This window comes from Marmota monax, unplaced genomic scaffold (assembly GCF_021218885.2).
Source record: "Marmota monax isolate L192 unplaced genomic scaffold, Marmota_monax_Labrador192_F-V1.1 WCK01_AAM20220418_F8-fsc00099, whole genome shotgun sequence".
Lineage (NCBI taxonomy): Eukaryota > Metazoa > Chordata > Mammalia > Rodentia > Sciuridae > Marmota > Marmota monax.
This window is the reverse complement of record NW_026692126.1, coordinates 6,632,480-6,649,037: the sequence shown is the minus strand read 5'-3', so window position 1 is coordinate 6,649,037 and position 16,558 is coordinate 6,632,480. Positions and strand designations below refer to the sequence as shown.

The 16,558-nt window shown below is 33.3% G+C and overlaps 1 protein-coding gene across 5 annotated transcripts in view; it reads right to left on the bottom strand.

The window, feature by feature from the left end:
• Dennd1b (DENN domain containing 1B) overlaps positions 1 to 16,558 on the bottom strand; it is a 274,353-nt gene that overhangs the window by 79,646 nt on the left and 178,149 nt on the right. For all 5 annotated transcript variants that reach the window (XM_058586056.1, XM_058586068.1, XM_058586061.1 and 2 more), the window contains one exon: positions 7,954 to 8,055. In XM_058586056.1, the coding sequence (XP_058442039.1) occupies positions 7,954 to 8,055 (102 nt within the window). The remainder of the gene's footprint in view (positions 1 to 7,953; positions 8,056 to 16,558) is intronic.

Sequence of the window (16,558 nt, the reverse complement as noted above, 5' to 3'; positions counted from 1 at the left end):
AAGAGATGACGAATTTTATCAAAGGCTTTTCATGCATCCATTGAGATTATCATGTAATTTTTGTTTTTTATTCTTTTATGTGCTATATTCCATTTATTGATTTGCATGTTAAACCATCTCCTGCAGCCCTGGCATGAAACCAACTTGATAATGGTGTATGATCTTTTTAGTGTGTTATCAAATTTGATTTGCAAGTATTTTTACTGAGGAGTTGTGCATCTATTTTTATCAAGGATATTGGTCAATAGTTTTCTTTGTTGTATCTATCAGGTTTTGATAGGAAACACTGGCTATGCATAATGTGTCTGGAAGAATTCCTTCTCTTTCTACATTATGGAATAATTTGAGGAACACTGGTGTTAGTTCTTCTTTAGATGTCTCATAAAATTCAGCAATGTATCTGTCTGGTCCTGGGCTTTTCTTTGTTGGGAGACTTTAATCTCACTGCTTATTAATGATCTATTCAGCTTTTGATATCATCTTAGTTCAATTTCTGTAGGTCATATGCGTCTACAGATTTATCCATTTCTTTTAGATTTTTAATTTTATTGGAGTATAAATTTTCAAAACAGTCCCTAATGATCATCTTTGGTTCAGTAGTATCTGTCATAATAACCCCTTTTCAGTTGTATTTGTATTTTTTTGTTCCCATCCCCCGGCCCTGCACCCACCCTCCGGGGTAGTTTGGCTAAAGGTTTATCAATCTTGTTTATCTTTTCAAAGAACTAACTCTGTGTTTCATGATCCTTGTATCATTATTTTAGTCTCTATTTTATTTAGCTCAGCTCCAATCTTTATTATTTCTTTCCTTCTACTGCTTTTGGGTTTGCTCTATTCTTGTTTTTCAGGACCTTGAGATGCATTATCAAATTACTTATTAGAGATCTCTCATTTGTTTAAAATGTGGGCACTCATAGCAATAAAATTACCTCTTAGAACTGCTTTTGCTGTATTGCACATATTGTTCTGTTATGTTTCCATTTTCATTTGATTCTACAAATATCTTAATCCTCCCCCTGAGTTTTTTAATGTTTAGTGTTTTCTCTCCATATGTTAATATAGTTCCTGTGGTTCCTCTTGCTGTTGATTTCTAGTTTCATTTTATTATGATCTGACGCAATGCAATAAATTATTTCCTTTTTCATTTTCTTAGACTTTCTTTATGTCCTAAAATATGGTCTATATTGAAAAAAGTTCTATTAGCTAATGAAAAGAATGTAATTCTGCAGATGTTGGACAGAATATTCTATAGATGTCTGTTAAGTCCATCTGATCTATACTGTAATTTAACTCTGATATTTCTCTGTTGATTTTTTTTTAATCTGGATGATCTATTGGTGAGACTCAGATATCAAAGTTGCCCACTATTATTGTATTGGGGCCTATCTCTTTCTATGTTCAGTAATGTTTGTTTTATAAATCTGAGGGTGTTCTAATATTTAGTGCATTTATATTTACAAACTTATATCTTCTTGATGGACAGTTTGCTTTGTAAACATGGAATAACCTTCTTTGTCTCTTATTTTGACTTAAAGTCTGTTTTGCCAAATATGAGTATAACTAGTCTTTCTTGCTTTGTTTTCACTTATTTGAAACTTCACTTTCTATCACTTCTAGTATCTGTATGTCTGCCATTGAGGTGAGTTTCTTGTGTCCAGCAGATTGTCAGGTTCTGTTTTTGTTTTTGTTTTTTTTATTTTTATTTAAACTCAAACTCAATTAGGCAGTGTGCCTCTTTTAATTGAAGAATTAAGACCTTTTATATTCAGGATAATTATTGAATGGTATGGACAAATTCCTGTCATTTGTATTGGGGCCTATCTCTTTCTATGTTTTTCTTCTGGTTGTTTGGAACAACCTCCTTTATTCATCTTAGAAGTCTAATGATCTAATAAAGTAATAATATTTTATTCTTTCCTAATTCTTATTAGTTTTTCTATTCTTTTAAGGAGATGTATTCTTTCTCATGCTCTCATGATTGTGTTTATCTTGCTTCCTCTTTTGTGTGTAGAATTCCTTTAAGTATTTTCTGTAATTCTGGTTTAGTGGCCATTAATTCCTCTAGTTTATCTTGAAAAGACTTTATTTCTTCTTCAGTTGTGAAGGATAATATCACTGGATATAGTAATCTAGAATTGCAGTTATTTCTTTTAGAGCTTGATATCTATCATTTCAGGCCCTCCAAATTTCTTTAGAGAAATCTGCTATTATTCTGATATGTTTGCCTTTGTAAGTATTTCTCTTCTGTAGTTTTCCTTGTTCTATAATTTTGGAAGTTCAATAAATGTGGAGAAGTTCTTTTCCGGTCATGTGTATTTGAAGTTCTAAATAACTCCTATACCTGGATGATCATATCTTTCCCAAGATTAGAGAATCTGCTATTATTTCACTAAATATCAAGGCTGTTCTTCTGTTCCTTCTTCTACATCATGATTTCACACCTGGCTTTTAATCATAAATAGGCCTTGTAGCTTTTGTTTATTCTTACTTTTCTTTTTATTTTTTACTTTCTAAATATGATAACTCTTCACCCAAGTCTTGAAGGCTTGATTTCTTTCTTCTTTTTGATCTACTCTTGGTGAGACTTTTCATTTGATTTATTGAGTTTTTCATCTATAAAATTTCTTTTTGGTTCTTTTTTAGAAGCACTCTCCTTTACTAAACTGCTCTTTTCTATCCTGCATTGTTTCCCTTAAACCATCCAGCTTTTTATTAGTTTTCTCTTTGAATTAAATGATCATTTTTAGTATAATTACTTAAATTCTTTGTCTGGAATTTCATCCTGCTTTGGAATCAGATACTACTGAGTTGTGAACTTTTAAAGGAATCATGTTGCCTTGTTTTTTTATGTTTCTTGTATTTCTTATTGATATTGATGCATCTTTTAGGACACACACCTCTTCCAATTTTATATGAGTTCATTCTTAAGGAATAGCTTTCTCTCTTCTTTTCTCATGGACTCCTTAGTCCTCTTTTTAATGACTTCCTAGTGATTCAGACTGATCCACCAGTCAGGTTATAACAATAATCTTTATTATTTATAGTCAAATGATTAGGGGTTTTAGTTATATCTATAATATTTCTTCATCACAAAACCTAAGTTAATGTATGAGTAAAGTGGGGACAGTGGCCTACTCAAGTAGACATATCAATAAAACCAGCTCAAGGAGCAAACCTAGGTTTTGTTGAGAAATGCCTTCACATCCTTTGTGTAATTAAAAGGTGTTTAAACTGGTATACGACTCTACATATTTTTTTTCTAAACATGTTATAGATATCAGGCCAGGATCATCTATATTCATTGTTGTTGATCTGAAGTTAGTTTAGTCAGTACAGTTCTCCTTTGAAGGTAATCTTTTTTTCTCCTATCATTTAAAAAAATTCCCTCTTTAATATTTTGTAATTGAATATATTAGATTTCTTTTTCTTTGCTTGGTGTGGATATGTTGGACTTTTTAAATCCATAAAATAGAGTGTTTCACTGGTTCTAGTGAAGTCATTTCATTTATTTTCTCCCTTCTGTTTTTAGTCTTTACCTATTAGAACTGGTTATATGAATTACTCTAGACTCTCCATGTCTATTATCTCACTATATTTTCTATTTCTTTGTCTCTGTACCATATTCTGGATAATTTCTATTTCAGATATATCTTCAACTCCTTAAATCTCTCTTCATTTAAGACAAATCTGCAATTAAACCCAACAATTTCCTTTAATTTCAATTATTATATGCTTCACTAATTATTTGCTGTATTCTTAAAATTGGTTTTATATCCTTTAAAGTTGTTTCTGAACAACTTTATTAAAGCTTGATTTTTTCTCTCAACATCTTAAACATGGCTATGTCATATTCTATTTCTGATAATTCCAGTATTTGAAGTCGTGGTCAGTTTCTGTTACTTTTAATATTACTCATGATTTGATTCCCTGTATGTTTAATGATTTTTAATAGTGAAAATTCTTTTGAAATTTTAGTCTCCTTTCAGATACCCAGGAAATAAGTGAAAGGAAAAGGTACCTTTATTTCCTGTTTACTTTTACATGAAGTTCTCCCAGATTTTTGGAAGTAAGTTCTTCTATTATACTTCTTACCCAGAAAAAGTGACCCATGAGCTCTGTCTCCTGTGCCTCCTTTCGACAAAATATTTTTCAACTCCTACATTTTAAATTGCTTGAGTAAACAAGTTATTTCTCAACCTACTCTGACATATTACCAGAAATAAAAATTCACTCTAATTCTTTCTTTAAAACTGTATGTTGCTCTCCTGGGTTCAAGTTCTATCAAACTGGAAGCATTAACATGCTAAAAGAGACACCAATTCTAGATCTTCCATGGATCATAAAATCATTATTATAGATAGTAATCACTTGTACCTGGTAAATTTTTATATTCCTTCAGCAATTTCTAAGTATAATCTTTGAAGATCCATCTGTGTTGATACATTTTTTACCAACTGACTTTTCTTTTAGAAAAGTTTATAAAACTCTGTCAACAAGACTCTTTTAAATACTTTCAGGGCTATCTTTAAGAACTGGTACCAAAACAGGAGGGTGGACCAATGGTACAGAATAGAGGACACAGAGACTAATCCACAAAGCTACAACTATCTTATATTTGATAAAGGAGCTAAAAGCATGCAATGGAGGGAGGATAGCATCTTCAACAAATGGTGCTGGGAAAACTGGAAATCCATATGCAACAAAATGAAACTGAATCCCCTCCTCTCGCCATGCACAAAAGTTAACTCAAAGTGGATCAAGGAGCTAGATATCAAATCAGAGACTCTGCGTCTGATAGAAGAAAAAGTTGGCTCCGATCTACATATTGTAGGGTCGGGCTCCAAATTCCTTAATAGGACACCCATAGCACAAAAGTTGATAACAAAAATCAACAAATGGGACTTACTTAAACTGAAAAGTTTTCTCTCAGCAAGAGAAACAATAAAAGAGGTAATAGGGAGCCTACATCTTGGGAACAAATTTTTACTCCTCACACTTCTGATAGAGCCCTAATATCCAGAGTATACAAAGAACTCAAAAAATTAAACAATAAGAAAACAAATAACCCAATCAACAAATGGGCCAAAGACCTGAACAGACACTTCTCAGAGGAGGACATACAATCAATCAACAAGTACATGAAAAAATGCTCACCATCTCTAGCAGTCAGAGAAATGCAAATCAAAACCACCCTAAGATACCATCTCACTCCAGTAAGATTGGCAGCCATTATGAAGTCAAACAACAACAAGTGCTGGAGAGGATGTGGGGAAAAGGGTACTCTTGTACATTGCTGGTGGGACTGCAAACTGGTGCGGCCAATCTGGAAAACAGTATGGAGACTCCTGGGAAAGCTGGGAATGGAACCACCATTTGACCCAGCTATTGCCCTTCTTGGACTTTTCCCTGAAGACCTTAAAAGAGCGTACTACAGGGATACTGCTACATCGATGTTCATAGCAGCACAATTCACAATTGCTAGACTGTGGAACCAACCCAGATGCCCTTCAATAGATGAATGGATAAAAAAAATGTGGCATTTATACACCATGGAGTATTACGCAGCACTAAAAAATGACAAAATCATAGAATTTGCAGGGAAATGGATGGCACTAGAGCAGATTATGCTTAGTGAAGCTAGCCAATCCCTAAAAAACAAATACCAAATGTCTTCTTTGATATAATGAGAGCAACTAAGAACAGAGCAGGGAGGAAGAGCAGGAAGAAAAGATTAACATTAAACAGATACATGAGGTGGGATGGAAAGGGAGAGAAAAGGGAAATTGCATGGTAATGGAGGGAGACCCTCATTGTTATACAAAATTACATATAAGAGGTTGTGAGGGGAATGGGAAAATAAACAAGGAGAGATATGAATTACAGTGGATGGGGTAGAGAGAGAAGATGGGAGGGGAGGGAGGGGGGATGGTAGAGGATAGGAAAGGTAGCAGAATACAACAGTTACTAATAGGGCATTATGTAAAAATGTGGATGTGTAACCAATGTGATTCTGCAATCTGTATTTGGGGTAAAATTGGGAGTTCATAACCAACTTGAATCTAATGTATGAAATATGATATGTCAAGAGCTTTATAATGTTTTGAACAACCAATAAAAAAAATTAAAAAAAAAAAAAAGAATCACTTTCTTAAGATTCATAAAATGGTATCAACTTCTAAAAATGGTACATTTGTCTATGCAAAACTATTCAAGTTGTCCACAAAATGGATTTTACTTTCATTGACGATTTTCATTTTTTAGATTTAGCCTTTTCATTTTACTAATTTAAAAATAATCCCACATAGACTTGGATTATGTTATTGTATTTCCTCTAAGAATGAGAAGGACAATAAATCTTACTGAGCATCTGTAAGGTGTCATCCACTATGCTGAGTGTATATATAAGCACACATAAATGTTATCACAACCCTGTTAGGTAGGTGGCAATATTTGTATTTTAAAGGAAAATAAACATGCACTTATGCACAATCATCTGTTAAGTGAAAAGTATCTAACCCAACTCTACATGATTCTTATAAATGCTTTTTAAAACTTACTATGTAATAAAATTTACCATGCTTTATTAACTTATTAAATTGTAATAATCCAGTTACAGAATCTCTACTCAAAAGCAGCAAGTTATATAGTCTACCCACCCATTCAATCCTTGACCCATTTAACAATTTGATCTTCACTACTCATTCTTGATAATAGAAAGTTAAGAAAGTTGTATATCTTCTTGATACAAAAATGGGCACATTAATATTTAATTCAACAAGCCCATACTGGATGACTAACTTGGGAATACACTGTACTATATTCTTCAGCACTTATAAAGCACTATTATTTGATCCTCCTTATAACCCTAGGAAGTAATTCACTATATGCTTGGATACATCTAGGTATAGGTAATTCCAAAGTATACAACTATATCTTTGGAAAATAACAAGACATCTCTGGTCCTGAAATACATGATGCTAAAAGTTTATATATAGAAAGCCTTTCCTTTATATATTAAAAGATAGTTATATTATTCTAAATACTTTCAAATCTCAGATTATTTTTAAAATTTCCATAGAATATAGATAATATATTAATTTGTTGCCATGCTGATTTCTTTACTGACTTATTTTGAAGAATATTTTAAGCTATAAGGAATTTCCCCCCAAGAGTCTAAAAACAAATTACTATTAGGGTCATCAGCTCCTCCAAGGCATTACATATTTTTATCCTGCTTAAGTACTATTTGACATACCACTGTTCTTCATTAACACTAAATTCACAACATCAAAGAACATTCAAAGAAGAAATGCAAATTTTAAGGACTTAAATTATGTAAACCAAAACTAAGACAACAAAGCTTAAGAGACTTGCTATGACTGTATAATGAGATGAAAAAACTAGTATACCAAAATTTCTGAATTCCGATGTCAAGCTACAACTTTTTTGAAATGGAAATTATATTTTCTGAACTGAAAATCAGGACATATGGTATAACCATAATTTTCCCCTAAATTTTAAATTCATAATTATGAAAAGTCTTTTACAAAGCTTAAAAGGTTAGTTAAATATTCATTTTGTAAATTATTTTATAAACTAGATAACACTGAGACTATCCTAGTTATTTTTTACCATTTAAATCTACCATTCCAAAATAACTCCTCCTCACATTCCCTGCTTAAAAACTACTCATGTTGTGTCTTCTTTTGTGGATATATGCCCTTCCTCAGTGAAACCTGGAGCTTAGCAATTTTTTCATTAGTTCCTTTTAATAGCAAAGTTATTACATAATATTTCTGGACTGCTAGGTCATAGCTAGCTACTGAGTTTAAAAAAATCATAAAATGCTAGAAAAGACTTTACTCAGGATTAGGACACAGTTTCAGGATGATGAAAATGTGCAAAAATGACAACGTTCTGTTACAGACTAAAAATGTGTAGATCCACTCTTACCTGCTTAAAAAGTTGAAGGTTAACAGCAGTTTCCAAGAACTGTTTCATCACACTTGAGCGATGCTTTACAAAACTTTCCTCACAGAAAGTGACAGGCTCACCCTAGACAGAAATGAAGATTTTCAGGGCATCAATATAAAGACAGTTAAAGAACCAGTCTCTTTTAGGAGGTACATGGAGAATCATAGAGTATATGACAGGGAATCAACAAATAGACCTTGATACATAATAGCTGGATTTCAGGCTAGCCGAAATGTTCCAGTACTAAAAATCCTCTAAAATACCTTACTATTCAAGAATCTTTTGGACTCTGAAAACTGGTCAATTTCACTGCCTCAAAGTAGGAGTAAATTTCCTAAAAATAAGATTAACACTGTTAAGTATGAGAATATAAATAGTATGTGTACTTGAAAACATCCTACAATTTTATTTTCATCCTGATTATAAAATATCTTAACAATATTTAATAATACATAATATGTATACTTATATAATAATATATAATAATATGTATACTTATATAATATAATATGTATATGACAATTATTACATGATTTTTGCTGTTTCCATTTGTTGTTATAAAATTAATTTGTTTTGAAATCAATGAAATGCTTATAATCACCTTATCTTCATAATTGCAAATATAATTCTGATTGGATATATTTTAGGATAAATTCCACTTGGCATCTGATTTTACTTATCCTAAGTGCTAAGTAATCATATCTCTAGAACCATCTTGTGATAGCTGTACCAGATGCTCCCTCTTCAAATGAACAAGGACTTAAATTTCAAGTCCTACAGACTCCACTTGTTCTACTTATTCTTATTTGACTGCAAAATATCTGTCATCATTCAGTGGCTGATCCCTACCACTTGCTATTCCCCTCATCAACCTAAATGCCACCCCTGCCCACTCAACACAAATAAACATAAGTGACTGAACTTTATGATCAAAATAAAAACAGAGACTATGGACAATGACTCATTCATTACAATGAATCGTGTTAGCAATTCTCACGTTGTCCTTGATAACTTGAAAGAATAAAAGGATGTTCAGAAACAAACAAAAAAAAAACTGGGAAATAACTCTACACAGGAATAGGTGAGATTTCTAATTGAGGGTAATAAAATAGTATCATTTATCAAACACTGCAAATACAGAAAGAAAATGTATTTAAGGAGAAGTTGATGAAATAAATTTGGATGTGCATCTTAAATCGTATTCTCAGCTGAGGCCCAGATAGGGATTGTTGTTCAAATTAACTTGTTGGAGGATTACTCTGAGAAAAGATACTATAGGAAAGGAGAAAAAAAGCCAAGCAAGAATGGGATCAGATTCATAGATCAGCTTCTACCTAACTACACAGGGGAAAGCACTAATTATAACACAGAATTGATCCCAACTTATACTGCATGTATCATTGGCTTGCTCTCCCCTTGTGGAGGGGAGTAATAGGGGAGAGCACATTCTCTCCCTGGAAAGGTACCTCCTATTTAGCCAAAGCAATTTTTCACTGAAAGGATCACCAGCCAGTACAGGAGGTCTAGGCAGTGAACCAACAGTATCTGCTATAGCATGGTGAAGGCAAAGTGCTCAAGAAGAACATGGAAATGTCTGTAATTTGATATACTTAAGAATTATCTATAGAGAATTGCGTATTAAAGTTAGGCTTACCACCCACTATAGAAAAGGGTTCATGCAATTAAGAAATATCTATATGCTATCTAATCTGTCGTTTAATGCTATATTGTTCATTCACAGAAACAGTAAATAAACATATGATTCTGTGGCAACAAAGAGTAATGAGATAGAAACATAAAACAAAAGGAAAACTCTTCATGTGACAATTTCAACATAATAACAAAAATAACTGAATTTTGCTCTTCAGGAAAGTGATGAGACAATAGAAAGGAACCCAAACTAGAATCATTTTGATGGAAATGTCAAATGAAGGAGCATAAATAAAAGTATATCAGGAAAACATAACATGAACTAGAACAACAATGAAATTCATATTACAGAGAGGAGAACAGACTTTCTAGAAAGGAAGTACCAACATTACTTGCCATTATATTTAAAGAAGAAACAATAATATATTAGATACTATATTAAGAAGCTTTCTAGGTAGTTTGTTACTGATAATAGTAAAAACATCAATGTTCATACTTGATTCACTTTTTAAAACATAATCAGAGCAGATTCAAGATTATTCAGTATAATGTGACTGAGTCATTTGCATAGTGACTAATGAATAGGAAGGAAAAAGGTATCATTAGAGCCATGTGCTATGAAGTACATGCCCTCCTTTCCTGATCTTATCTAAACTTGACCTATCAACTGCTTGTTGCAGAAAAAATTATTTAGAACTTCCCCCTGGAGGCATAAATCTGCTCCATATGGAAAACATGATTTATCCCACTAAGTGTTGAATTTTCTTTAATAGAAAAAAGTAACTTTTCCTTCTTCTGAACAATCACTGCCTTTTTACAGCATCTCTTTGGTGATTCTTCTCTGTTTTGAAAAGTTATCCTTAAGTCTTACCTATAAACTCTGGAAATCTGAAACGAAATTCTGGAACTAAATTCTGGAGAAGAAAGTTTCACAAGATGATATCTTTTGTCATAAGATGTGCAGGACTTAGTAGGAGTTTGCAGTGAAGGTATCAGGAAAAAAATCATACTGTACAAAAATGTGAAATGTAATCTAAAATATCAGTATTTTACTCATGAAGTTCCTTAATGCACTGGGACCTAATATGTAATGTCACCATTATATAAGGAGAATAAACAAACTAAGCAAAAATATCTGCATACTGTATTTAAATTTTATAATCTCTGAAAGATTCTGCTAGGTCTCTCCTGGGAATATTCAAATATGTGCAGGTTCTCAGAGGAAATGATAATAAATGATTTTCAGATTATATAGCATTTTCCTTTCAAGAATCCCAATGTTATTTTTATGTAAGGAATAGCAAGTTTACTTTCAGAATTTATTAACCATGAAAAAATAAATTTCCCCCAGTGCTGATATATCAGCACACAAATCAACAAAAAAAGAAGCCTTGTATTCAAACTGTAACATTTTAATCATTAATAGTAGAGGATAGGAAAGGTAGTAGAATACAACAGTTACTAATATGGCATTATGTAAAAATGTGGATGTGTAACCGATGTGATTCTGCAATCTGTATTTGGGGTAAAAATGGGAGTTCATAACCCACTTGAATCTAATGTATGAAATATGATATGTCAAGAGTTTTGTAATGTTTTGAACAACCAATAAAAAAATAGTAAAATCTTCTTTTTGTATATATTATACCAGTTTATGCCAAGGCCACTGACAGGATGTGTCTTGAAAAAATACACCTACCTACCAATGTTTCATTTGGCTATGATTCAGCAACTTAAAATGGAAAGAGACACTGATTTTTCTAAGTTAGATTTAGCATTTTGGTTAAATTTGAAAAGTTAGATAATATTAATACATTATGCATTAATTTGCTACATATTGCAAAAACAAATTTTTCTTTAGCACAATTTAAGAAAATAACAAGATAATCACCACTCTTATGAAATATTTTACAAGTGATATAAAAATGGAAACTTTATTATCAAAAGCAAAGTTTTACCTGTCCCATAGTAGTTGGAGAAAATTTTTACATTTTTGCTGAAGCAATTAATAGAAATTTCCTCCACATTTATTAAAAGAGAGCAGAAAGAAAATGCTAGATACAATCCAAACATTTCTTTAGCAGAAACCATCTCTAAAGCCAAAAGTTCCATCAATACTCAAACATGGTTAATGAGATGAATGAATACCTAAACATGTTTTAGGAACCACAAAACTGTGAGGGATGAGTAAATGGTACTTTTCAACCATGATTATAAAAACCAGAAGAGTTCACTATTACAAATTTCATAAATGGAAATCTTAAAGACTTAATAAGTAGCATCTTAAATTATAGATGCCAGCCCTGTGTATAAATGGCTTATTCTGAATCACTAAATTCAACAACTTTACTAAGTGATAATGTTTTAAAGGAATATAATCCAAAAAATATTTGAATGGCAACTCTTCCAACTAATCAAAGTAAGGCCCAGGTTCCTAAGCAATCTTCATTTTAAAAGTAATTTACTTTTGATACATTAGCAATGCTTAAGGCAACTCAGAAAAGCTTGATTAACTTTTAACAAATGACAGAACCTTACATATTCAAAGGAATAAACTATGTTCTTAGGATAATCAGGTATTTGCCCCTTAATTTACTAAGCAAACATTTCTTCAGCATTAGTTGTTAGTAAAAATTGTGACTTTTATTTTTAACAGCTTTTGACACAGTGACATACAAAGGTACAATTAAAGACCCTTTATTGTTATCTAAAATAGCAACTATAAATACTGTCATGTTTATGACAATGTTTTCCTTTTGGAGATTAGAGATGAGTACTTTTCCTTGATTAAAGGAATTTTTATCACATATTACTTCTAAAATTTAATTTTTAATAATAGCTAGCTGCTATTTTCTGGATCTTTAGTGTCTTCCAAAGGTCCATATTTTAAAAGCTTGCTCCCCAGGGTTGTGCTATTGGAAAATGGTGCAGCCTTGAGGAGGTTAGATCTTGGAGGGATTAATAGGTCATTAGAAGCATGACCTCAAAGGGGACTGTGGGACCTTGGTCCCTTCCTGTGTCCCACTTTCAATTCCTGGCTCATGATGCAAGGTGGTTTACTCTGCCAAGTACCTAATTCATACAATAAGTTAGCACATGCATTTGGTATTTACATGGGAATACACAAATCATCTGGGAGGGCTTTCCTTCCCAATTACATCTGACTGGTTCTTCAGTACTACTGCCTTCTTCAAAGTCACTCAGTTCTGAGCCTTCTGGCCAACCTTGATGCTCCCTCACTGAGTCCTTTCTTCTCTGTGAAGAAACAGCCTCACTTGCCTCCCTACCTTCAGGCCTTATAATACACAATTCTGAGCACTTCATTCCCATGATTAAAAAAAAAATATTTAAACACTGTATGTTAACTATGTAATAGAGATAAGACTCTCCAGGTTGATTCAGAAAAGTAATTTATGACTGGTTTTGCCAATTCTACATGAGTGAATCTTAACCTGTTTGGTTTTTTTTTGTTTGTTTGTTTTTTGAGGAAATGGTAAAAGCTATTATTTTACCTAGAAAAATGATGCATATATTCAATAGGTGTCTTACACATTTCTTCTGTTTCCTATAGATTCATTTCCATAATTCTCTTTTATAATTTTCTTTATATTACTGTAGAAGAAATGTTCAATATATATTTTCTAAATGTATAAATTGTATTTATAATAAATCTGAATAAACAGAATAAGAAGTATATTCTTATACTGTGATGTTTTCCATCACTGCTTTCTACTTTATATGATTTGCTATTGAAAGGAAAAAAAGAGAAAAATCAAAATTTCCTTTCAGTACAATATACTCAGTCCTGCTTCTAGGAATACTAAGATAAAGATGAGAAAAGAAGAATTAAAAGATTGGAGAGAAGAGGATAAAGCTATTTGAGCAGTGGCAGTTATCTAAGATTAAAAAAACAAAAACAACTATTATTTGGAAAACATAGGTTGGATAGCAAGTAGCTTCCCCAATTAATATACACACAATACAATGATATACAACCTGATCTCTTTGAGAAAATTCTAAGATTTTGCATTCAATTTAATCTTTTTGTAAGTGTAAATTGTACATCTTTGTAGGGGTAAAGCTAATTTTCCCAAATACTTTGAAAGTTGGCATGACAACTTTCAAGTTAAATGACAATAGACAGATTAAAGGCAGAAAAGGCATGCAAAGTTATTTAATGTGGATATATGCAGGGGACTGACACAATTTTTTTGCAAAAAAAGGGTCTGATGATAATCCAGCATGGGGCAGTCTGTAATCCTAGGAACTTGGGAGGCAGAGGCAGCAGGATTGCCCTCAAAGCCAGCCTGGGCAACTCAGTGAAGCCATAATCAACTCAGGGAGACCCTGTCTCAAAAACAAACAAGAAAAAAAAACAACACCCAAAGGGCTGGGAGTGCAGCTCAGAGGGAAAACACTCCTGGGTTCAATGCCTAGTACCAAAAAAAGTGGGGGGCATGTCAGATAGTTGAAGATTAAATACCCTCTTCTCATGGGGAGAAGGAAATTAAGGGGATTTGTAAGCCATTTTAGAGGGATGATAAATAATTTCTAGAAATATTGAGCCTAGAAAACAGAAAATAGACTGAGACAAAATTTTTTTCTACTTTGCGGGGGAGGTGAGGGGTTGAACTTCACTGTGAACAAAGGCTGGCTGTCTCATTATTTAGATAAAGTTTCCCAGGTAATCTCTCATAGCATTCCTGAGAAGAATAGGTAAAAACCCTCTGGAGAAAGTTATAGACAGCTGAAGAGATGGCCTGGCATTTACCTCCAGCACAGGGATAAACCAGGGCAACAAACAAAGGGCTGCATCACAAGGAATGTGACTAAGGCAGAACTCTGAAACTCAGCACAGGAGTAACAGGAACCCTAAATAGCATGGAGACACAGAATGGCAGCACAGAGAGAGGATCAAAGCATACTGCAACTGTGACCCTTGCTCCTCAGCCAGAAGGAACTTCACAATGTCAGGAAAAAATTATAGGGAAAAGTGACCACCATCATCACAGCATGTCAGCAGTTCTAAGTAGAGGAGAGTTCCACAGCCTCACAGGCTTAATCCAGTTGAAGGAGCTGCCTAGGGTCCATGTAACTGCTTGGACCCAGAGAAGGAACTCACAATGAGCCCCTCCCAACCCCTAATTCAATGTTCAACCCCAGAAATCAAGACACTGCAGCACAGCACCATCTTTAGAACAGAATCACTGCTAGACTCTATGCCTCAGGGGTCCATGAGCATCCCAATATATTGGCTGATATTACTAAAAGTCCTCAGAACCAACACATACCTCACAGAGCAAAGAGCAGGCCCCTCTGTATCCCAATACTCTGGGACTGGGACTGGACTGCTGCTGCGAAAAACTCCAGTATTACCCATGCTCACTTAGCAAACCCTAGAGATAGTCCTGTCCATGTCCTGTGATACTGGGAATGTTTGTTGCTATTGCCACCACAAACCATAGGATCACTTATATTTGACTCCTGGGACCTACAGACAGTCCCCTCTGCATCCCATGGCTCTAGGATTGTGGTCGCAGCTGCTGCAAGCTACACCACTGGTAACGCTCAACTCTGCAGGACCTGAGGACATACATATTTGGTAATCCATATCCACTGCAAAATTGTACCACTCTCTCCAAAAACAGCAGCAGTCTAGACTACTGGGTACTTGTAGACATGGATAATACTGCTTACAGCTAAAGAAATAACATAGAAGCAACAAGTCATCCACTGTAAAACTGTACTACTACCTACCTTTACACACACACACACACACACACACCAAAATGCTGCTGTCTAGACTACAGAGGCATATGTAGACATGGCTAACTTGATTACAGTTAGAGAAATCACATGAAGGCTATACTGTGCTCACTTAGAACCAAAGCCAAAGCATCTACCTACCCAACATCGTACACTACACACCTGAACAAAAAATTCCTTTCCTATGAAAGCTACTCCTTACAACTTGAAAAGATTCCTGTTACACTGGATATGCAGACATATAAGTAAAATCACAAAAAGCAAGAAAGAATGATACTGCTAAAGCAACACAATAATTCTCCATAAAAGATACCCATGAGAAAGAAGGACATCTATGAAATACCTGGAAAGGAATTCAAAAGAACAATTCTAAGTAAAAACTCAGTGATATGCAAGAGAATACAGATAAACAAATGAACAAAGTGAAGACAATAATTCATGATATAAATGAGATATTTGACCAAGATAAATAATAAAAAGGAGGCAAACAGTATTTCTGTAGCCCAAAACTTTAATCAATGAAATAAATACAATTGAGAACTTCAACAAAAAATAGAACCAAGCAGAACAAAGACTTATAAACTTTAGGACAGATATTTTGAAATAACCCATTCAGACAAAAAGAAAAAAATAAATAAAAAGAATGAAAAAAGTCTTAAAAGCATAAAGGACATTGTTGAACAAAGAAATATTCATCTTATGAGAGTTCTGAAAGGAGATAAGATAAGAAAAGACATTAAATACAGGAAAATCCAAGTTAATAAAATAGTTGAAAATAAGTCCTGAAAGACATATGGATATCCAGATTCAGGAATTTCAAATGATCCCAAGTATACTCAATCAAGAAAGACCTCCAGGGCATATTACAGTCAAAGTGAAAAATCAAAGATAAAGATAGAATTCTAAAAACAACAAGAGAAAAGTGACAAGTCACGACTACAGCAGTCTCATTAGACAAAATCAGATTTCCCACCAGAAACCTTACAGGCCAGAAGATATTGGGATGATATATTCAAAGTCCTAAAAGAAAACAAAAACTGATTAAGAAGAAATAAAGTCTTGGGTTTAATTAGGAGAAATTACTTCTGGTGTTCTATAGTCTAGAAGGGAAACTACAGTCTCAAACAATCTATGATATACTTAAAAACAGCTAGAAAAGTTTGAAGTT